Raw genomic sequence first — 21,153 nt, 5'->3', positions numbered from 1 at the left:
TCCTCTTTCAGTCTCTGGAATGCCACGTAATTAACACCGCTTGATGCCCCAGACAAAAACAATATAGTATCTCTCGATCTCGTCACAAGCAACAAATAATAATTGTTGATATTCTAGCTCTTTATAGAAAAGCAATATTTCAAATCCATTTATGTTATGTGCAATTTGGAGGAGATGATGGGGATGCTACTTGTAGGACGTTGGCCGATGGCGTGCCAAGTAAGTCATGTGATGCGACCTTTGTCATGCCTGTTCATAGGTACCTTAGTGAACAACATAACATCACGCTGAGTCTCATTGAGATCCTTCATAACGTAAGAATCAAAGTCTTGAAACAAAATGGAGACAATTTACATCGTCTTCGGCCTTTTGGCTCTCTTCATGATTGCTCAGGTAAGTAATCCTACTAAGTCATTCCAACCCCCAAAACTCACTCACCTTCAGGCTGTATTCGCGGATCGTTCACCCATCCCCGAGACATCCGGCAAAGTCTACAAGATCTCCGCCCCCTCGGAGCTCGAATCAGTCCTCGCATCAAACACGCACGTCGTAGTAGATTTCTACGCAGACTGGTGTCCACCCTGCCGCGCCATCGCGCCTGTATTCTCAAACCTAGCAGACGCCCACGCCTCAGAGGGACAACTTGCTTTTGCCAAGGTCAACACTGATCATGTGAAGGACGTTGCGGCAAAGTATGGAATTAGTGCTATGCCGACCTTTGTTTTCTTTGAGAATGGCGTTGCGAAGGGTGTGCAGGTTGAGGGGGTGAAGAGCAGGGCTGTTGCGTTTACGAAGGATGGGAGGGTTGATAGGATTAGGGGCGCGGATCGGGGTGCGCTTGAGGCTGTTGTTAAGGCTTTGGCTAGTGAGAAGTGATGGGATTGAGGGATTGAGGGATTGAGCAGGGGTGTAGGTCAAGATGTTGAAGGCCACATGAGGAAACCAGCTCAAGTAAGGCATTAAGAATGAAGCATCACACTATTGTGTACTTTGCTACAAACTACGATCGAGACTCTCGGAAAACACTATGAAAAGGCAAGCTCATGTTAAACAAGGGGAGTTCAATAGACTCCCCCGGAGAGGAAGAAAACTTCTGATGTTCAGCTACCGTGATAAAATAAACCAGTCTCAAGGACTGTTTAATTTATGTCAGACTTACCTAGATCCTTGCTTCGTTTAGAACAGAGGGCGTAAGTTTTCTTCCCCCCTTAGGCCCCTGCCCGGTCTTCACTTAGAGGTTGCCATTTCTCCTAGCCTCTCACTTCATAGTAACAACAATCTTCTTTGCCGATACACCAGCATCAAGAGTGTTTAGAGCAGACTGAAGACTCCCGAGTCCATGACCAACAACCTCTGCCTCAGGTGCCGGTACAAAACTTCCACTTGCCAACGCCTCCGAGATGTAATCATTAAAGATCCACGAAGCAAGGTCTTTATCAGTCGCCAGAGGAACGACAAACTTGGTCTCGACACCATCAGGGACTGGGAATCGCGGTACCATTGTAAGAGGGACAAGCTTGCAATTGTCTGGTGAGCTCAGGGCTACAGCTGCACAAGTTTCAACGATTGAAGGATAGACTGAGATGTTCAAGCCGCCGTTGGCTATGGCTCCGGCCACGACCTTTCCTTTGACTGCGGTGAGGAGATCTTCTTTGATGGTTGGAGAGTTGTAGTCGAGGGTCTGGCTGGCCCCAAGTTTCTTGAGATAGTCAAAGTTCTTGGGTGAGGCGGTAGTTATGACCTCGAAACCAGCTGCTTTTGCAAGTTGGATGATGTTACAGCCGACACCGGTAGATCCACCCCAGATGAGAATGACTTTCCCATTGGCTTTAGTCTCTGTAGTAGGGAGGTCAAGCGCAAGGTAGCCAGGATGGAACAAAGTCTTGACAGCAACACTCAAGCAAAGCGGAAGCACAGCTGCTTCAGCAAAACCAATGCTTTCTGTGAGTTTGGCACAGAGGTACTCTTTGACAGGAACATATTCCTGAAAAGTACCCATGTTGTATCCAGTCACACGGTCGCCGACCTTGTACTTGGTAATACCAGAGCCAACAGCTGTGATACGTCCCGCGACATCACAGCCGAGAATAGCTGGGAATTTGAGCCATGGGAAGATGGAAGGTCCAAGTCTCTGTTGAGCTGAGTCAACAGGATTGAGAGCTACTGCGTGATTCTCGATGATGACCTCGTCATCTTTGGGCTCTGGGAATGGTGCTGGTTTCACCTCGAGAGGTGCCTTTTCAGCGACGAGATATGCAGCGTTGTTTGTAGCCATGATGGGTTTGAGAGATAATTGTTTGATGGTAACTCCATTGATGACTATAAACCACAGAAATCCTCTTCTTTTATATTAAATCTTCAAATTTGGACTGTGAATACTAAAACTGTTGCTGAATGAGCTTATGACGATGGTGTATTTAGGTTTACATGAGTGAATACGAGACGAGGTTAGCGCAGGATGGATGAATGTACGACATCGGATATAAGTTGCCCAAAATCCGTAGACACCGCCAAGACCACATACATTTGACAGATGCAGGTACTCATGCAACAAGATTCAGCTCTAGGTAGACTATCGGTAATAATGGAGATAGCGATGTTTCTGTGCGGCATTGGCTTGCAGAAGATCTCTGTGCCTCGAGACCCTTTGGCATTGTTACGTTAGCCAATCACAGCTTCGATGCATTGATAGTGAGACATGAGTTTATGGAAAAGGAGACATCTGCCGGAAAGGATGAACTTCCAACACCTTTAGAAACGTTGTTGATCATGGTGAGTTCAGTCACTGACGCTCTATCGCAAATGAGACGAAACAAACGAGATTGGCTTGGGAGGTTTGGTCCCTCACCAATTCTCGAGGATGCTCAATAATCACATGAGTATTACTTGGAAACAAAATTCTTAATAAAATATTGTGAGTCCCGTTTGTCAAAGAAAGTACAACTTGGCCGAGACCTTCACAGAATGTGGTTCTGCGGAGATAATTTGGTAGTTCTTCAGTGGAGGTTGTCAGAACAGCAGATAGTGCTTCAAAACCTGCAGAACGACTTTCATTATATCCAAATATAAAGATACGAGATAGATTTACAAAATGTCCGGTCTCGATATCTCACCGTTCGGTTGGCTTCGGTTCGGTCGACGCTCTCGGATCGGCCCCACGTCTCTCCTCCGTTGAACAGCTCCGGCCGAACTGTTCCGGATGACAAGACAGTATGATACCGGCGCTGTCAATCATATAAGACAATTTGATAGAAAGCCACCGCAAGGTAGATTAATTAACGAAATGGTGAATCCGCAGGTCCAATTCTCACGATGACCTGTCCTTTCAGCAACCCGAGAAACCTTTTCGACGACCTCGCCACAGCCCGAGAAACACCAAGTATAGAATACAGCGAGAAACTCGGAGGCTATGTGATCTCTCGATACGACGACATAGTCTCAGTTTTAGACAACCCCGCTGCTTTCAGTTCAAGGCCCACTGTTCCTGATTTCCCTCCACAAGTCAAGCAAATCTTCGCAAATAAGGTCCCAGAAAGGGGGACTTTGCTCGCGTATGACAATCCTGACCATGATAGGCTGAGAAAGAGCGTAGCTTCATTCTTTGTACCTAGAAGACTAGAGCGTTTTGAACCATTGTTGCGAGTCACAGCCCATGATCTGATAGATGGGTTTGTGGAAAAGGGTTGTGTCGATATCAAGAGCAACTTTGCACTCACGCTACCTTTGCGGACTATAGTTATTGTTGCTGGCCTTGAGCCATCGCGATGGCAATGGATTGGAAGATGTCTCGCGCTGTTCGGTGGGATTACACAAACAAATGAGGAGTTGAGTATCGAGCAACGAGTTCAGGATGTATTGGATCTCCACGAATATGTCGCCGAAGTCATCGCAGAGCGCAAAACAGACCGAAGAGATGATCTGATCAGTCATATCTGGAATGAGCGAGATGCTGGAGTCGTGGAGATGACAGACTATGAGCATCTGAGCATGATTCCAGGACTTCTCTTAGCTGGACACGAAACAACCACCAACCTTCTCTCAATGGGGATATCGCATCTACTACACCACGACCTATGGAACGCCGCCACAGAAGATGAAGAGGCTAGAAGGACTGCGATTGAAGAACTTCTTCGCTACGAGTCAGCCATTACAGGAATGGAACGCCTCGTTAAGGAAGAATCAAAGATCGGAGATCATATTGTCCAGCCTGGCCAGAAACTCTTTGTTGCATATAACTCTGGAAGTCGAGACAGCACAAAATTTGGCAACCCGGATAAACTTGACTTCAAAAGACAACATAAGCACCAGCACCTTGGGTTTGGACGCGGTATTCATGCCTGCCTTGGTGCACCTTTTGCACGGCTTCTTTTACGGACCGAGCTTGCCGTGCTGAAAGAGAGACTACCAAACATGAGGCTCGAGACACCATATGAAGAAATTCAGTACTGCAGGGTTCATTCTGGTCGTGGGCCAGAAAGAGTTGAGATTGCATGGGATGTACCGTCTTTGGATGAGATGCGCGTCAATGTTGGCCAAGCCACCGTCAACTCCGCGCTTCGGTCCTCTGCCAAGACGGAAGATTTGAAGATGGTCGTTGAAAATGTCGAAAATGTTACAGAGAGGATAGTTACCCTGACTCTACGTCCCAAAGACGGTGGGAAGGTACCAAAATGGTCTCCTGGGTCGCACGTCGACGTCCAAGCTGGTACTATTGGCTATCGTCAATATTCCATCAGTTCAAAACCCTCTGACGACCAGCACATAAAAATAGCCGTACTTCGAGAGAATGACACTGGGGCTTCGAATTGGATCCACCAGAATGCTATCAAAGGGAGTCAGATTTTAATTCGGGGACCACGCAACCACTTCAGTCTCGAGTTTGGGTCCCGCAAGACCATCTTCGTTGCGGGTGGTATTGGAATTACTCCAATCATTCCGATGGCTGAGGCTGCGAAGCAAGCTGGCGTTGACTACGCCATTTTGTATCTCGGCCGATCGAAGAACAACCTTGCATTTGTGAACGAGTTGACAGAAGAGCATGGTGATCACTTCAAGCTCTGGGTCAGCCAAGACCAAGGCGGTAAAAGATTTGACCTGAAATCCTTCCTAAAACAAGAAGATGTCAGCGATCTGCGCGTATACTGTTGCGGTCCAGAAGGTCTCCTCACAGGTGTCGAAGAAGCCCTGGCAGACGCACCACCGGGAGTTTTAAGGCTCGAACGCTTCGCTGCACATAATAATGGAAGCACGAAACCAAATACTTCATTCAATGTAGTATTGGCCCGAAGCAACAAGGTTCTGCGAGTACCGGAAGACAAATCGGTTCTGGAGGTAATCAACGAAGCGGGCGCTGGAGTGCTGTCGACCTGCAGTACTGGAGTGTGTGGAACTTGTGAAGTGAGGGTTCTTGATGGTCTAGTGGATCATAGAGATGCAGTCTTAACGCAGTCTGAAAAGGCGGAGGGGAAGAGTATGATGCCGTGCGTTTCAAGGTGTCTGGGGAAGAAGTTGACGTTAGATCTTTGGTGAAGACGGTTTCTGAGTAATGAAATCCTTGGTAGTAAAGAGGACACGCAGTAACGCATGGAGATGGATGAGATTAAAATGTCAACAAGAGTGAACAAAGGAGTGAGTCCAAGGCCCCCAAGCGCACGAAAGATGTGTACTAGTGACGATTCATCGAAAAGATGGTGACAGAAAGATTGCACGTCAGTCGGCGATGAAAAGTCTCCAAGGCTTAAACAACAGGAGTCGCCTTCGTGCAGGCCCTTTGTGCCATTATCGTGAGATTTTATGGTCGTGCAGACAGTTTTTGGTCACACAAGAGCACAAAACGGGTTTTTCATAGCATCTCAATTTAGGCTCATTAGTCTTTCATAGAGCTATAGTCCACATTCGATTGTACAAGCTCAAGTCTCCACACATATCAAGTCCTTAGTCAGTGGTGGTAGTACCCTTTCGAGCCTCCCTCTCAGCAACATATGCACGCCACTTCGGGTTCCAGATACAGACAGGAATGCCCAGCAAGAAGATACCACCAAACAATCCAGCCAAGATACCAAAGGCCCATTTATACCCGTGCTCCTCAATCATAGGAGTCAATCCATAGGTGACACCAAAAGAGATGATGTTCTTGGTGCCGACGACAGTGACGAGCGCAGGACCAGGATGCTTGGGAGCAGCCTCAGAAGCAAATGTTGTCGAGATGATGATGACAGCTGTGAATGAGTACTGGAAGATGGTCCAGCCGAGATACGGTCCCCACCAGGTTGCACCACCGCCAGCTGTGAAGCCATAGAGGAGAAGCATGCCCACGCCGACAACAGCTGGAGGAGCCATGGTGATGAGGTGATGCTCAGGTTGGTGAATACCGCGGTTTCGACGAGCCATCCAGAGAACGAAGGGATTGGCCAGGAATGTGCAGTAGAGCATGCCCAGAACAGCTCCAACGACTCCGCCAACGTTGATCAAACCGATGTCCTTAGCTTCCCAGTGATAATACTGCATGAGAACTTGGTTGTATGTCAAGGACATGCCAACACCACAGCCAAGAGCGATTGAGGATGTGAGGACCGCGTATAAGATACCGGGTGATGAGAACGACGCGAGCATGTACTTCCAGCTCAGCAGAATGACACGCAACGGCTGAGAAGATGGCTTAGACCAAGGTCGGAGACGTTCAACGTATGCTTTGCGCTCAATATCCTGAGCAGGGTTTCCGGCATTAGGCGGTGTCAATCCCGATCGGGACATCTCCTCCAGATAGGCCTGAGCCTCAGAATCAGGGATGACCTTTGTGACTCCAAACTCATCAGTGATGACAAGCTGGCCATCAAGCGAGGCAGCAGGACGAGTAAACTGTGTCTCAAAGCCAAGCAAGAAAGCAATGATCAAACCGACTCCAACAGTGATGGTGAATACCCAGTAGTACCACCTCCAGCCGAGGTCAGCGTTGATGTATGACGATGCCAGGTTGAGAGAGGATGAAATAGCGTTTTGAACCATCCAGTAGAGGCCGAAGATGAAGGCTCGTTCGTGGAGGAATGTCACTTCTGTGAGCATGAGAGGAAGAAGAGATTCGGATGCGCCTGTTGCGATACCCTGAAGTATGCGTGAGACGAGATGGCCGTAGTAGCTGTTTTGAGTGGCTGCTGCGATGCTGGCGGCGAGAAGAACGACCACGGAGATGAGGAAGATGGGTCGACGGCCGTAAGCAAGCGACAAAGGCAGAATGATGTAGTTTCCTGACCTTGTTAGTGCCATAGTAACAGAAAATATTCCAAGAACATACCAAGTCCAATAAACAAGGTCGGCAATGTAATGAGTAACACAACCTGATCCGAACTAAAGCCCTTGGGAATATACATCTCAAAGAAGACATTCAAGATAGCTCCCAGACCCGAAGCAACTGAGAGTCCCATAACCGAGAACCAACAGCAACAAAAGACCAAGCCGTATTTCTCCCACGGTTTAAAATTTAAAGGATCATTAGGATCCGACGACGGCACGGGAATCTTTCGAATCTCGCCCTGTCTGTTAACAAGAAGAGCGTTTCCTTCAATGTGACCGCCATCGTGGGCTGTGTGTGCCTTTTTCTCGTCTTCGATGTGGTCTGCTGAAGCGATGGTTGCGAGATCTGGGAAATCTGACTTCTCAGCCATTGTGAAGTTGGGGTCGGTGCTGACACTGGTTTAGAGGCCAAGATTGAGGCTCATTGAGGCTCTTTATGAAGTGGGAGGTTAAAGGGCTTGGCTAGTGTTTCTTACTAAATAAGTCCATTGATCGGGGGAGTCTAGATGAGTCGTTCCCCCACACTCCCGTTCCGGGGAATCGGTTCGGAAACATATTTTTCGGTTCCTGAGCCGTGTTAGCGTGGGGTTTAAATACAGCATCACTTCATCGACGTGCGCGGTCCTGGTTCTTTGGCTATTAGATAGATTGTAACACACTCATCAAATTGCAACAAACTGGACTTGTTCCGGCTAGTATTCGATGACCTTAACTCACTTCCTAACTGTCTCGAACCAAGAGTTGAGGTTGTGGACCGATTGTGGCATCAGTTATGCCATCATAACTTGAACAGAATGATTTTAGTCTCGGTTAGCAATCTATAGTTAAAACGATGAAGATCTATGCTGCGAAGTTTATTTCCGGCGAATAAACTCAACTGCAGATTTTCGTATAAAACGAACCGAAGTCCGTTGGCAATAAAATCCCTGTCCGTTGGTCGAGCCGACTCCTCCACATCCCCGATCTCACCCCGCATCCCCATATTGCCCCGGATTTCAGTTTGTCAACATCTCAGCTAATGAAAACACCATCAAAGAGGCCCAATTATCTTTGCCCAAAGCTCAAAAAACAGCAGTATACACGTGAATGCAGCCAGAGCTTCCGTGACTACTCTGCTGAGAGGCCAATCTTCGCCACGGCTATCGACGCGTCCGAGCATAGGCAAGCCAGTGACAAAGAATATCATGTATCCAAAAGTTCCTACTTTCATCATACGATCTCTCTTGTCATAGAGAAATACTTCGGAGAGAAGAGGGCTTGCCATGAAGAATGTTTCGCCGAACGCAACGACGTATGAGAGAGCCAGCACCACAAAGATTCGCCCAATACGTCCAGGTTGTAATCGACGAATAATCTTACGCTCTACAACCAACAAGCAAGTGAAGTAACTCATAAAGTATGCATGCGTAAGCGGATACAAGAACAGAGGAACTTCACCGCCCGTTCGACCAGCAACAGCAGAACTGAAATTTATTCTGTTGTTGAACATGTATCGCATGCCCATAAGATCGAAGAAGTAGTGCGAGATTAAGTATGTTCCCAGGAAGACTATGATTGATACCCATAGGTTGAGCTTCACCCAGTATCTGCGGTACCATGGACGACCACCGGGCTTCGATAAGAGTGCTGGAAGAAGTATCGAGGGCAAGGCAGCGGTGATAGAGAAGAGCATATAATCAACGTCGTTCCAGCTGTTAATTATGCCGCTCAACATCACAAACGCCACGGCGGTGACCCAGAAGGGGCTTTGAGCTAGTATCAAACCCTCCGTCCATCTTTTGTCGGCTTCGAGGTATTGAGCAGAGACTTGTTTCTTCTTATTAGGAGATTTTGCCATGAATTGCTTACTATTTTGCATGTCTTTGATTTTCGCTTGAGGTGCAGAAGTATTATAAGAGCCGAGTTGAAGTTGAGAGAATGTCAGCTTTGGATTTAACCGCCAACTCTCGCTGAGCCAATCCGAGGGGACTGTTTTTACCCGATATAACCTTACAGTCAGAGTGCCCAGGCTCGTCTGCTCACATGCCACGCTGATAACGTTATCGAGTACACCAACGCCATGAAGTTATTCCCATTGCTATTTGGCCATTCTGGTGAAGTTTAGTCTTGGAGGTTGACATGTTACATTTGCTTCAAGCTCATGTAACGTTATGTAATACCCATTGTTTCGACCAGGATCTATCGTCTTATATGATGACAAATCCGTCCAACAACACTTCATCCACACAATATATCGTTTCTCGATAACATAATGTTACTCATCAAATAAGGTTTTCAATTCTCTGCTTCTACGATGACCCCTTCCAACGGAATACCAGATACGTACACCACCCGATGGAACACTCACTCGACCCCTATCAATAGCTCTGCGAGCAGGAGTCCCAGCTCTTCAACACAAACAAGAAAATACAATACTTCTTGTGACGGGTGTCGAAAGTCTCGCGTTAAATGCTCAGGTGGCGTTCCTTGCCGTCGGTGTGCGACTTCATATATTTCATCAACATGTGTCTACAGCCTTTCTCAGCGTCGAGGGAAGAAAAGAGCAGGCACAAACAATGTGTTATCAGCATCGAACGAACTCCCGTCATTAGAGATCACACCACCAGACGTTGACATGGGATTCAGTATAAATATGTCATCAACCTCATTCGAGCCTCAAAGCATAGACCCAGCTGTGAGTAGCCTGCCAGATTTAGCCGAGACCTGTTACTGATAGAGATAGCTTTTTAATAACGTATTAGGGTTTGAGCAAACCCTTACAGACCAAGATGCAGGAGCCATCTCAGGAACTTCAGGCACCGCAAACTCTCCATCCCTGACCGAGATTGTGAACGCTCTGGACTCTCCACCTCCATCCTTTTGTCTCAAGCCAAAAGCAAAGTGCCCCAAAGCATGTTATGCCGATATACACGACATGAGCGGCAGCGTGGATGCTATAACGCAAAGTCCCGGGCAGACGCCACTCGATGAGATACTATCATTATTCCAGCGCGTCTCCCACAAATCTGCACAATATCTCGCATGTCAGAATTGCGATACAGGCTGTCTTCGTCATATCAACCTCGTGATGCTTCATCAGCGACAAGTCAACCTTCTTTCCGAACTTGCTGAAGACCCAGGGGAATATCTCAGGAATTACTTCACACAAACTACCCTTGGAAGCTTTCAGACCTCAAAACCGGATGACATTGCGATAAAGCAGTTGATGGTTAGACATGCGACGAGAGATGTCAGATTCTCCGTGGACGCTGATCATAAAAGCGCGACAGGGTTTCAAGAGAGGTACATAGCGGGTACATTGGATTTGAGTGATACGGGCAAGCTTAATGTGAAGTGGCTGGTGGAGGTGTCGGAGAATCTTAGGAGGACGCTTGAACATGTAAGAGTTCTGCTAGAGAAGGATGATTGGGCCACGAAGCTCCTACATTCATAACACCTGGAAAAAGACAGGCAGGGGCTTGATATGCATTCATGTCATTCTTTGGTCATAGTTGGGCTAAACCAAGCGAATTCAGTCAGGGGAAAACCTTCGGGCAACGACCCCTTGTTCTACCAATTCTATAAGTACACTAATCAAAAGACATCTTGGATACCAAAATGTCAGAAAGCCTCAAGAGACATTACTAATCAAACTGTACATCGTACTTCTTGCGCAGAGTCTCGCCATAGCGCCAGAACAGAAGAGGTGCGATCGATACTACGATGGCAATGAATCCAAGAAGTGAGTTTCCCTAATAGTTGTCAGTATCAAATGAGGTATATTCATGGCGAACTCACCCATCCATAACCAAGAGCAGAATACAGCGGTAGGCCAGCAATAGGGAGGCATCCGCCGACTATACTACGTATGACACTTGTAGCAGCCAGAGCGCTAGCCGCATAGGTTGTGAAGGCATCGATCATATATATCTGAGTGGGAAGCTACTATATGTCAGTCGTAAGCATAAGTCACGGTGAGACTACAGCTTACAAAAGAGAAGATCAAACCAGCACCAGAGAATCCCGTGAAGATTATAGGAACTATCCAGTGGACCTTATACTCTGCTGTCCAGCCATACACGAACAGCCCAATGGGGAGAAGCGGAATCCCAAGGACGATGGGAAGCAATCGATATCTGAAACACTTAGTGACGTTCGTTGTTTTTGAAGACATACTCACTCAGGCTTAGACTCTCCGTCTTTCTTGGTAAGATGGTCTTGAAGCCAGTCACTCAGCCAGGAGAGAACCACCAATGCAATGATACAGCCTACTCCTACTCCAAGGAAAGCAAGCCCAAGAACATCAATCTTAAACCCGTACTGCTCAGGAAAGATCGTTGAGAACGTGGTAAAAAGAAGATATAGGTAGCCATATATCAGTGCGAGATATAGAGAGAGACCAGTGACGATAGGACTACGGATCAACATTCTCATCGGCCTCATTAGCGCTCGAAACAGTACTTGTCCGACTTTCGGTGCTTCTTTATTAGGAGTCGGGTCGTCTGTGCCCTTGGCTCGTTTTCGCTGGATCGTGGGGTGGTGGGATTCGGTGAGGAAGAGAAATGTCGCGATCGTCATGAATCCTTTCTAAATGCAGAAAGATTAGCACTGATTATGGGACATAAAATCGTACTCACAAAGATGGCCATGATCCAGAACACCCATCTCCATCCGAGGTCCTTCGCAATGAAGCCACCTATTACAGGTCTATTGGACGGGTCAGTACCTCAATGTTCGGTAAGGAGAGTAAACTTACCCAATGACAGGACCTAAGAAGTAACCAGTGAAGAATATCGACATCACAAAACCTCTTTTCGACAGTTCAATCTGATCAGCAATACTTCCACCCCCGATATTCATAGGGCCAGCACCAAAGCTCCCAGCAATAAACCGAAAGACAATAAACGTTGCAATGTTCGGTGCAAGGGCACTGCCGATCGAAAAGCCAAGGGTGACAACATTAGAGATATTAAGAAGCAATCGACGACCGTAAAGTTCCGAAAGCGGTGACAGAAGTACAGGACCGAACGCGAAGCCTAGAACAAAGATTGATACGACGAGAGATGTCACGGGTGGTCGAGTTTCGTGGAAGTCTTCTTTCAGGAGAGGAACGCCTGGGACGATGACGGATGATTCCAAAGGACTAATATGAAACCGTGAGATGATAAGGATTTTTGATGTTGGAGAGGACTTACGTGATAAAACCCAAGATAGACACAATTCCCAAGTTCAATGCTTTCCTCCACAGGCTCCAATTTTGAGGATTATTAGGGTCTCGTTCCCAAGGGATCGGGAAGCCTGGTTGTTGCTTTTCAGCGTCTGATTCGGTCGACATTCTTTTGTACAAGAGGGAACTCAGACAAAAGACAGCAATACTAGCATCCTATATATTTTTAATCATTCCTCTCTATATAATAAACAGAGCCGTCGCGTTTTCTACGAATTTCTAGACAAATCGCAATGTCGCCAAGCAAATCGTAGTTCGCTTTACGAAAATTGCCCGATTAGGAAATCCTGCCACCTCGCTCAGCGACAACCGGCTGAGTTTTTGCGGCTCATCGGAGTTTAATAAGCTTGTCCAAACGCCAAAATGAGCTTTAGTCTGGGGAAATTAGCTGCATATGTCATTCTTGACTTTCAATGCCGGGGAATATCACGATTTAACGTTGACGGTCGGAGATTATGTGACACTCCAACTCGCTCAGCGATGCTGAGCCCATAATGGTATAAGTGGCTGAATAACACCGAAAGAGATCAATCGTCGAGATATACTATATAAAGCCTTTCACAGTGTACGTATATGAAATCATAACTTCAAACAAGACAGCAAAACATCACATAGCCTTTCATTCATATGTCAAACACCACAATGTCGGGAATTTATACCCAGGTTCGGCTCAGTGACGGAGTTAAACTCAATGTCTGCCTCCTCGGAGCTGAGAACAAGTCGAAACCCTTGATGATCTCTCTTCATGGCGCTCCAGGGCTCTCGTCACACACCGGCATAAAAGAGGACTTCAAGTTTCTTGCAGACAGCTTCCGTGTTCTCGTGTATGATCTTCGAGGCAGTGGAGGCAGTGAGGTCAAGGGCCCTTTCACCGATGAGCAGTGGGTCTCGGATCTTGAAGAGCTCAGGTAAGTGACCGTTGGGCGTTTACCTCAAGAATCGTGGTTAACAGTCTTTACAGAGCTTGGGCAGGAGACGAAAAGTTTATCCTTGCTGGAGGATCGTACGGTGGCTTCCTTGCGCTGAACTACGCCCTCAACTACCCAAACCGTCTCCTGGCCTTGGTCCTTCGTAACACCTGGACATGTGGCCCCCAGGGAACACACCGCGCACTGGCAGATATCCTCCTATCACACCGCATTAATCCTGATCCCATGCGCCAAGTAAGACTCTGGACCGGCAACGTACGAGGCCAAGAAGACGCAGAACAAGGCATGGCCGAGATTGTCACCATCTACACCCCTGAGAGTAACCCGGCGCCTGAATCATTTGAAGGTGCAAGTACCGAACTTCGTTGGGAGGTTCACAACGCTGCGTTTTCGTGGTCACAGCCTCGTTTTGATGTGAGGTCCAGGTTGATTGAGATCAACGTTCCGACCTTGGTGGTTGTTGGAAGGCTTGACATTATTTGTCCCATCGAAGAGTCTGAGATGATCTGGAGGCATATCAAGGGTAGTGAGCTTGTTGTCTTTGAGAAGTCAGCTCATAATCCTGCTACTGATGAGCCAGAGAAGTTTCGAGAGGTTCTCTCGGACTTCCTCGGAAGGCTTAAGTGTTAACTGTGTTGGTAGATCCGATATATTGATGTTTTTGAGCTTGGAAATGCCATGGACATCAAATTTAGGATATGTCTTTTGAACAATATGGACCCGTGAACTATTAGTTCTGTCGAGACCGAGATCGATCTCTGGCGACGGAGATGGCATCTCACCTCTCGTAATATATCTATATTTTGGTAAAACTGAAGCACGGAGTATCGCTAGCTCTGCTTTGAATGGACAGCAAAACTGTCTTCCCAGCTGTACGGATTTCCCGATGGAGCCTGGCACCAACTTTTGTCCACCTTCGGTTGTAGTCGCATATATACCATCAATCGATGGCAATTACTCAACCATCTAGATTCTACAGTAGATCTGCTTGAAGATGTGCAGCCCAATACTACTTGAATTATGTACCAATGCCTCGACTTGCAGCCTTTCAGCGCTCTTTATACTAACGTGCTCCATTCGAAGACCGCATCTTTTCATTACACTATGTCGACGAGCCAATTTCATCGATGCATAATACATGAGTATACAGCAAACTTCCACCCCCAGAATATCCACATTTCCTAGTGGTTTGGCAGAGTGTTGCGGTCACTGACGGGTTGTGGGAGAGGTGATGCATATCTGTACGATAGGGGCTATCGGCATCAATCTACTACTGCAAGTCAACATTAGGTCAATCAACAACAGGGCATGCTCGCAAAATCTTGTAGCTGGCAATATTTATTATATTGTTAGCATCATTTGTATGTGCTAAGCTGGTGCCCGCCCCTCGCAACCTATAGACAACCACCAATAACTCATTCGTCCTCATCCTCATCATCACGCCAGAGTGGCTGAAGGAATACATCACCATGCTTTAGAAACTCTCCGCATTTTTGTTGGATCGATTTCCTGGCTGAATTGTGTATCGAGTTGGGTGAATGCTCCATCGTTTCCCGGTAAGAGTACATATCTGGCACTGTGGACGCTTCCGGAAAGTCAAGAACCCCTGAGAACTTGTTCAACGACTTCGTGAGCCATTCTTCATCAAGACTCAAGTCGTATGTAGGGATTTATCTTATTCTAGCCTCCTTCACATGCTTTCCAAGTTCTGGATTCTCAGAAAGAGTCCTACAGAATAAGAACTCTGCTTTTGGATGAGTTTAGAAGTAGCCAAAATGGTGATGCAGTACCTTCTGTGCGATATATCCCCATCTCTTGCAGATGAAGGAGAGATTTAAGATCGTCTGGAGACGTTCTTTGGCCGCAGGAGGAGGTGCTATCTCGCCTGTACAGCCTACGTCCGGCCAATCTTTATAAAGCTTTTGACAATGAGGACATATGCTCTCGCAGATGAGAAATATAATCTCCCGTTGGAGGTTCTGTATCTTCATGTTGTTTGAATGATTGCTTTGCGATATATGATAATGGGTGGTTTTGTGAGTTTTAAGAGCTTGAGTCGAGCAAGGTTGTACCCAGGAGGAAATCGGGGCCTTTTATAGTCCAAAGATGAGCTGAATGACTGGAAGGTGCGAACAATTTCTCACTGCCAGCTACTATTTCTCATTCAAGGCTCTTCTCTTGTATCACTGTAATAGTGGCCGTATTATCAGCATGTGCTGATTGTCGTCAGGAAGCACAGTCGGAGTGTGCCTCCTCTAGGAACTAGCAGTCAACCGATTGCCAGCGGTTTGTTTAGGTTGTGACTATCTTTTGTAAGCATTCTCAAATAAACTTGGTCGCATACTAGCTTTATTAAAAAGACCTACTCCATTTACAGGTTGGTAGGCTACCGTCCGTTTGCTAAGTAATAACATCAATGACTCCTCTCTAAGTCTATCTTTCATGGGAATTAACATCTCAAAGATCTCCTGAGATGTGACAAGTCTGGTGACTGTTGATTCGGCCGTGTCTCCAATCTCTCTATAAACAAACTCCTCCAGGCTTCCTGTGCTGTTGATGAGTCTCTGCAGCGTGTCCTTGGATAGGCACGCATTACCAATCCGAAGCCTGCGCAGCTTCTGAAGTGGGAGTTTCTCTGGGAGTCTTTTCAAGTTAGGTCGCGATATGGAAAGCGTCTCAAGGTTTTCCAATCTCATGAGAAATCCCCCTAAAGCATCCAGATCTGTTCGGACACGTAGTTCCAGATGCCAGAGGCAGGATATTTCCTGCTGCCCTACCGAAAGAGACTCGAGCTTTTGAGGCAGGGCTCTATTCCGTAAGACGGCTTTCATACTGAATTCTTCGAAAATGGACGGATTATAAGGACCGTGAACGACGAGATGCTTGAGGTTGGGTGCACGAAGTAGAATAATCGGCGCGATATAATCTCCCCATGAGACAGTACAGCTATGCAGTTTGAGCGGACCTTGCCCAAGCAAGTGTACATACCTAGCCATGGATTCCTGAAACCAAAGCTGGGCAAATAAGTGGTGGTCGATGCCTGCCGATCGATGGAGGCTGGCCACTTGTAGCCGCTCGCCAAGTTCTGGATTCTCGCAAATTGTCCTGCAGAAAAGAATCTGGCGTCGATCATCTGAATGTTTGAAGTAGTGATGAAGTACATTTTGCGCAATACACCCCCAGCTCTTGCACGTCCTGCTGAGGCTGAGGAGAGCCCGGCGGCTCTTATCCGTCTTATTATATAAGATCTGCTCATGGGAAACGGAATGTGTCTCCTGACAATGTAGACAGAAATACTCGAAAATCCGATACAAGATCTCTGATGGGAGTGGTTGGTTGTCCATAATGACGGGCTATATACGATATCTCTGGGCTTTGTTTCTTCGTTAACCTTGTCTGATATCTCAATAAGATAGATCAAGGCTCAAATGTGTAGATACCCCTGGGCGAAGCCTTGGGAAGCCAGAAAGGATGTCGAAACTTTGGCTGGTCGTCTGATGAATGGTTAAAGAGCCTGCAAAGCTTTTGCTAAACGCGAAGTTCCTGCTGGACTTACCCAGGTCTTTTGTTGCTTGCGATTGAGGGCTTGGGCTTTCCTACTTCTGTTTGTAAGGCTACAGTTCAACAAGTGGTACTGGCCCTTGGATATATTGATGGATGGGTAAGATCAGTCTGGATAAGTATGAAGAAGGGGGACCTTGGGAGGACTCGCGACAAGACTTTAGAGGCTGGAAAAAACAAGCTTTGATACAAGATTAAGTGTTGTTGATCTGGGTCTGCATGTGATTTTTTGGAACACTACCTATGTGACAAATTGTGTTCTTCGGCTCATAACTTCAGCATTTGATGTGATCCCCTGATTTGCCGATTACTGTTTGACTTTGCTAAATATCTGTCTCAGAGCACTGATGTGGCTTGTAAGAACTTTTTTACCCCTGGATCCATTCAGCTTGGGGGAACTCAAAAGTCAAAATTGAGGATATCTCGCCGCTGGGTTCAACGAACATGTATGTAGATAATTGAGGGAATTAATTTTGAGTATGTCAATACTTGCTGTTGAGAGCCTGGCATATGCTCTTACAATCAACGATGTTGAATATCTGAGAAACAGTAACAACCCCTATACGCCCGTGTAAAGTAAACGCCCATCCTTCCAAAACATATCTATCCAGCTCATTTACAGTCTGGTCACCCTAGGGTATCACAACTTTTCACCTCCTGTCAAAAACATCCCGAACCTCAACAACGCCATCCATCCTTCCAAGGACCAGAACCTTAGCATCCTCATCAAAAGCCCCAGACATAACCATCTCCTCCGTAGCCTCATCGTACATAATCGTTCCCGTCGCAACATCCATGATGTCGAACCCATCTTCAGTTCTGCAGAGCATGTATCGGCAGTTGGGCGAGATCACAAGGGGCCATCCCTCAACAGCGCGCACTGCGTTGAGGTTATAAGACGTCAAGTCGTTGGCAGAGGGGATCCAGATGTGAACGTTTGTTCCCCAGACTGAAACGATGCGTCGACCATCGGGGCTGACTGCTAGAGCGCGGGGGTTGTTTGAGCCGTCGATCTCGAGACGGCGAATTGTCTTGCAAGTCTTGGTGTTGGTGATGCGCAGCGTTCCGTCGCGTGAGATAGTGACGAGGCTCTGGTCGGGGAGGAAAGCAGCGTGAGTAACAGCGTCGATGTGGCTCAGAACCTTTCCGACTCGGACTCCGTTCTTCACATCCCAAACTCCAATGCGATTCCTCGCTTCACCGACTGCGATGAGTCTCCCATCACGGCTCCAAGCAATTGGCTCACCCTTAGCCTCCTTGAGTTCGCAAGCCGTCTTTCCACTAACATAGTCCCTCAGGAAGACAGTGCTAGAGTGGTGAAAGTCGAAGCCTCCTGTAAACTGAACGGTCCAGTCCCTAATAGTAGCCAGCTTCGAGCCATTGGGTGAGAAGACAGCGCGTGAGCCACTTGTCTTGGAATAGCCGCTCTGAGTCTTGATGTCAAAGACGTCTATCCAGGATTGAGAGGTTTGCGCAGCTGTGTAGATTGCGAAGACAGCTGAGGTTGAAGGGGAGATGCCTACTGAGGCGATCTCTGCCTTGCTACAGGAGCGGCTAAAGCGACGTGTGATGTCCATGAGTGATGTTGGGTCTCTGGCACCTGAAGTCTGAGATCTTGATGATGAAGATGAAGGAGATGCAGATGATTGTCCCCTGCGGTGTCGTTAGTCGTGAGCTCGAGGCTGAAAGGGGCTGGTCTTACATGATGATGATAATGATGATGATGGAAAGTCAATAGAGAGTGTAGAAATGTGGAGAAGGTATCCAAAAGTTTTGTGAAAAATCTTGATAAGATTGTATTGTTGTAGTATTGTTTTGTAGAGTGTAGTTTGAAGGTATCACCAACTTCCAAAAAACCGGCGATCACCTTGATCTTTAAACAAACCGCGAAGCCCACCACGATGACTCCTCCCTGCATCTAAACACACCGAATCTTACAGATTGCTAATCACATCCCTCGATTTGGCGAGGCTCAAAAGCGACTGCTAACAAAAGGCGTTAGAAAATTTCACATTATTCTCAGCATGTAGTGAAAAAGGCTGAAGACATACAGCGGTAGGGGTGAGTCACTAGTAACACCCGCCGGTCTCCGCTGGAGATACACGGAGGAGAATTCGGCGTGGCAGAATTAGGGATAGCGCTGATGACATGGGTGCCGGCGTCGTTATTTTTGGACGTGAAGAGGGAATTGGAGGTTGTAAGAATGAGACTCAGCGGGTTCATGATAGCCCGCATCTTGGCATTGCATGCAATGACTCTGAAGATCAATTACTCTTACTGACAGCTAATCACTCCAATTGCCCGCTTGCAGCTCATCTTCACAGCTCTTGATCTTCATTGTGATGTGAAAAGGTGAGATGGAGACCCCCACAACCCCATGAGTTGTGATGCGGGGAGTATAAGTGAAAATAGTCTAGCCTTCTGAACCGAAAACTCCAAAACCAGACTACGCGATGGTCCATTAGAAAGCAGAAATGGAATCATTGATTATGAAATCATTGCTTTGTAAATACTCGCTATTCAGCTCATGAGCTAAAGTTACAATCGTGTCCGATCACGGAGACAGACAATGGATAGATTTCATCATATTCAATTCATCATTTCATTCAGGCATGATCACACTGATCATACCAGACTTATTCGTCATTTCGACCCATCAAGGTGTCTTTGATGCGCGCCAACAAGAGCATTCAGCTCCACCATTAACTCATTCATAACTCCCAATGCTACTCCCAACAAACTCCTTCTTTTTATTTTTGACAATACCACTCGCTTAAGCACCGAATGCCTCCTCATAGTTGGTCATGCAAGATCGGTAGCGAACAGAGCTCGTCCTCAGAGCCTCCATAGCCTGCTGAAGACCCTCCTTGGAGATAGGAATCTCCTCAATCCACGACTTGATGCCCTTGTCAGCAGCGAGCTGCAACATCTCGAGCATCTCACGTCGGCTACCCAAGTGCGATGTTCCGATGTAGCAACCGTTGGTGATGAAGTCCTGGTTGCGGATGGAGATACCATCACCACCAGGAAGACCAACGGAGTTCCAGTGGCCGTGCACATCGAGAAGGCTCAGGTACTCGCTGAGAGCGAAGCCCTCGAAAGAAGTGGCGGTGTTGATGATGATGTCGAAGGACATCTTGTGGCCCTCGGTCCAGTCCTTCTCACCGGTGGCCAAGAAGCCATCGGCGCCCATCTTGCGGGCGTCGGCCTCCTTGGCTCGTGAACGAGAGATGGCCCAGACTTCAGCGCCGAGGGCCTTGGCGAAGAGAACACCGTAGTGGCCAAGACCACCGATACCAACAATACCGACCTTCTTGCCGGGTCCGGCGCCGAGACGCTTCAGTGGGCTGTATACGGTGATACCGGCGCAGAGCATGGGAGCAGCTTGGGTGCTGGACAGGGCTTCGGGGATGGGGTAGACCCTACGAATTGTAAGTCAATGGGGTCGATTGGGTGGACAAGTGAACTCACCAGTACTCATGCACTCTGCTGTGAGAAGAATAACCGCCCTGGGTCTTGAAACCAGTATCGAGGTAATCAGCGCCATAAGCGTCGATCTGGTGCTTACAGTAGGTCTCGTTGTCATTCTTGCACTGACGGCACTCAAGACACGACCAAACCTGGGCACCAGCACCGACACGGTCGCCGACCTTTGCGAGAGTGACCTTATCACCAACACGAAGAACCTTGCCAACAACCTCGTGGCCTACAGCGAGAGGATAAGGGCAACCGCCCCAGTCGCCGCTGATGGTGTGACGATCACTGGCGCAGACACCACAGCACTCGATCTTGATGTCGACATCGTACTCGCCAAAGGGACGGGGCTCAAACGAGTTCTTCTGGAAGTCGGTCCAGTGCTCGGCGCTGGGGGACTGAAAGCCCTGGAACTTGTCGGGAACAGACATGATGATGATGAACGATACAAGGGTAGTATGAGTATTGAGATGACGAGAAAGAGAGAGTAAGGCAATTAAGAACAAGTCAATTGGGGTTTCTCTTCCTTTATAAAGCTCATCTCATGACGACGAGCCGACCAAATACCCCCACTCGTCGAAACCACCTCAGAGCTCACCCCTCATCGCGTTGACTACCGTATCCGTTACGTGTGAGGGGCATTTTTTTCCTACTACGACCCCTCCATCATGAAAGATCATCTGATTCGAGTAA

At 47.5% G+C, this 21,153-nt stretch overlaps 12 protein-coding genes across 12 annotated transcripts; 4 read left to right on the top strand and 8 right to left on the bottom strand.

Annotated features, from left to right (window-relative positions):
- Window positions 1-285: 285 nt before the first annotated feature.
- On the top strand, window positions 286-1,164 carry FOBCDRAFT_216948 (thioredoxin-like protein). Its single transcript, XM_031175561.3, has 2 exons — window positions 286-393; window positions 445-1,164. The coding sequence occupies exons 1-2, from the start codon at window positions 340-342 to the stop codon at window positions 874-876; spliced, it is 486 nt and encodes a 161-aa protein (XP_031046694.1). The 5' UTR covers window positions 286-339; the 3' UTR covers window positions 877-1,164.
- On the bottom strand, window positions 1,142-2,275 carry FOBCDRAFT_178246 (chaperonin 10-like protein; the record flags this gene model as incomplete). Its single annotated transcript, XM_031175560.3, has 1 exon — window positions 1,142-2,275. The coding sequence occupies one exon, from the start codon at window positions 2,273-2,275 to the stop codon at window positions 1,259-1,261; it is 1,017 nt and encodes a 338-aa protein (XP_031046693.2). The 3' UTR covers window positions 1,142-1,258.
- Window positions 2,276-3,312: 1,037 nt separating this feature from the next.
- On the top strand, window positions 3,313-5,529 carry FOBCDRAFT_198239 (cytochrome P450; the record flags this gene model as incomplete). The annotated part of the gene is made up of 1 exon (XM_031175559.2): window positions 3,313-5,529. The coding sequence occupies one exon, from the start codon at window positions 3,313-3,315 to the stop codon at window positions 5,527-5,529; it is 2,217 nt and encodes a 738-aa protein (XP_031046692.2).
- A 332-nt stretch (window positions 5,530-5,861) lies between these two features.
- Window positions 5,862-7,661, bottom strand: FOBCDRAFT_316632 (major facilitator superfamily domain-containing protein; the record flags this gene model as incomplete). Its single annotated transcript, XM_059611990.1, has 2 exons — window positions 5,862-7,244; window positions 7,292-7,661. 2 exons carry the CDS (start codon window positions 7,659-7,661, stop codon window positions 5,935-5,937), a joined length of 1,680 nt encoding a protein of 559 aa, XP_059466919.1. The 3' UTR covers window positions 5,862-5,934.
- A 598-nt stretch (window positions 7,662-8,259) lies between these two features.
- On the bottom strand, window positions 8,260-9,148 carry FOBCDRAFT_258065 (uncharacterized protein; the record flags this gene model as incomplete). The annotated part of the gene is made up of 1 exon (XM_059611215.1): window positions 8,260-9,148. One exon carries the CDS (start codon window positions 9,146-9,148, stop codon window positions 8,321-8,323), a length of 828 nt encoding a protein of 275 aa, XP_059466918.1. The 3' UTR covers window positions 8,260-8,320.
- Window positions 9,149-9,550: 402 nt separating this feature from the next.
- Window positions 9,551-10,836, top strand: FOBCDRAFT_316630 (uncharacterized protein). Its single transcript, XM_031175556.3, has 2 exons — window positions 9,551-9,964; window positions 10,013-10,836. Exons 1-2 carry the CDS (start codon window positions 9,584-9,586, stop codon window positions 10,721-10,723), a joined length of 1,092 nt encoding a protein of 363 aa, XP_031046689.3. The 5' UTR covers window positions 9,551-9,583; the 3' UTR covers window positions 10,724-10,836.
- A 77-nt stretch (window positions 10,837-10,913) lies between these two features.
- Window positions 10,914-12,604, bottom strand: FOBCDRAFT_237732 (major facilitator superfamily domain-containing protein; the record flags this gene model as incomplete). Its single annotated transcript, XM_031175555.3, has 7 exons — window positions 10,914-11,021; window positions 11,068-11,211; window positions 11,261-11,405; window positions 11,450-11,856; window positions 11,907-11,976; window positions 12,026-12,412; window positions 12,465-12,604. 7 exons carry the CDS (start codon window positions 12,602-12,604, stop codon window positions 10,914-10,916), a joined length of 1,401 nt encoding a protein of 466 aa, XP_031046688.3.
- A 534-nt stretch (window positions 12,605-13,138) lies between these two features.
- Window positions 13,139-14,055, top strand: FOBCDRAFT_198235 (Alpha/Beta hydrolase protein; the record flags this gene model as incomplete). The annotated part of the gene is made up of 2 exons (XM_031175554.2): window positions 13,139-13,404; window positions 13,458-14,055. The coding sequence occupies 2 exons, from the start codon at window positions 13,139-13,141 to the stop codon at window positions 14,053-14,055; spliced, it is 864 nt and encodes a 287-aa protein (XP_031046687.2).
- A 1,673-nt stretch (window positions 14,056-15,728) lies between these two features.
- Window positions 15,729-16,588, bottom strand: FOBCDRAFT_198234 (uncharacterized protein; the record flags this gene model as incomplete). Its single annotated transcript, XM_059608912.1, has 2 exons — window positions 15,729-16,351; window positions 16,414-16,588. The coding sequence occupies 2 exons, from the start codon at window positions 16,586-16,588 to the stop codon at window positions 15,729-15,731; spliced, it is 798 nt and encodes a 265-aa protein (XP_059466917.1).
- A 955-nt stretch (window positions 16,589-17,543) lies between these two features.
- FOBCDRAFT_216943 (uncharacterized protein) lies at window positions 17,544-18,711 on the bottom strand. The gene is made up of 2 exons (XM_059609469.1): window positions 18,689-18,711; window positions 17,544-18,639 (listed from the first exon to the last, which is right to left on the bottom strand). Coding segments are annotated over exons 1-2 (1,005 nt in total). The 5' UTR covers window positions 18,691-18,711; the 3' UTR covers window positions 17,544-17,636.
- Window positions 18,689-19,323, bottom strand: FOBCDRAFT_216942 (uncharacterized protein). Its single transcript, XM_059609468.1, has 2 exons — window positions 19,038-19,323; window positions 18,689-18,971 (listed from the first exon to the last, which is right to left on the bottom strand). The coding sequence occupies exons 1-2, from the start codon at window positions 19,219-19,221 to the stop codon at window positions 18,931-18,933; spliced, it is 225 nt and encodes a 74-aa protein (XP_059466915.1). The 5' UTR covers window positions 19,222-19,323; the 3' UTR covers window positions 18,689-18,930.
- Window positions 19,324-19,491: 168 nt separating this feature from the next.
- FOBCDRAFT_248642 (chaperonin 10-like protein) lies at window positions 19,492-21,036 on the bottom strand. The gene is made up of 2 exons (XM_031175549.3): window positions 20,458-21,036; window positions 19,492-20,408 (listed from the first exon to the last, which is right to left on the bottom strand). The coding sequence occupies exons 1-2, from the start codon at window positions 20,889-20,891 to the stop codon at window positions 19,760-19,762; spliced, it is 1,083 nt and encodes a 360-aa protein (XP_031046682.2). The 5' UTR covers window positions 20,892-21,036; the 3' UTR covers window positions 19,492-19,759.
- Between the last annotated feature and the right edge of the window lie 117 nt (window positions 21,037-21,153).

Source organism: Fusarium oxysporum, chromosome III (assembly GCF_013085055.1).
Source record: "Fusarium oxysporum Fo47 chromosome III, complete sequence".
NCBI lineage: Eukaryota > Fungi > Ascomycota > Sordariomycetes > Hypocreales > Nectriaceae > Fusarium > Fusarium oxysporum.
The sequence above is the reverse complement of the archived record's forward strand: the minus strand, read 5'-3'. Positions and strand labels throughout refer to the sequence as shown.

Excerpts from the sequence above, each read along its gene's own strand:
- FOBCDRAFT_216948 (XM_031175561.3), top strand. The coding sequence starts at position 340 with ATGGAGACAATTTACATCGTCTTCGGCCTTTTGGCTCTCTTCATGATT. Across the intron at positions 394-444 it reads CTCTCTTCATGATTGCTCAG|GCTGTATTCGCGGATCGTTC; the intron begins GTAAGTAATCCT and ends ACTCACCTTCAG.
- FOBCDRAFT_316630 (XM_031175556.3), top strand. The coding sequence starts at position 9,584 with ATGACCCCTTCCAACGGAATACCAGATACGTACACCACCCGATGGAAC. Across the intron at positions 9,965-10,012 it reads CTCAAAGCATAGACCCAGCT|CTTTTTAATAACGTATTAGG; the intron begins GTGAGTAGCCTG and ends TGATAGAGATAG.
- FOBCDRAFT_216942 (XM_059609468.1), bottom strand. The coding sequence starts at position 19,221 with ATGCGGGCTATCATGAACCCGCTGAGTCTCATTCTTACAACCTCCAAT. Across the intron at positions 18,972-19,037 it reads AGTGACTCACCCCTACCGCT|CAGTCGCTTTTGAGCCTCGC; the intron begins GTATGTCTTCAG and ends GCCTTTTGTTAG.
- FOBCDRAFT_248642 (XM_031175549.3), bottom strand. The coding sequence starts at position 20,891 with ATGTCTGTTCCCGACAAGTTCCAGGGCTTTCAGTCCCCCAGCGCCGAG. Across the intron at positions 20,409-20,457 it reads AGCAGAGTGCATGAGTACTG|GGTCTACCCCATCCCCGAAG; the intron begins GTGAGTTCACTT and ends TACAATTCGTAG.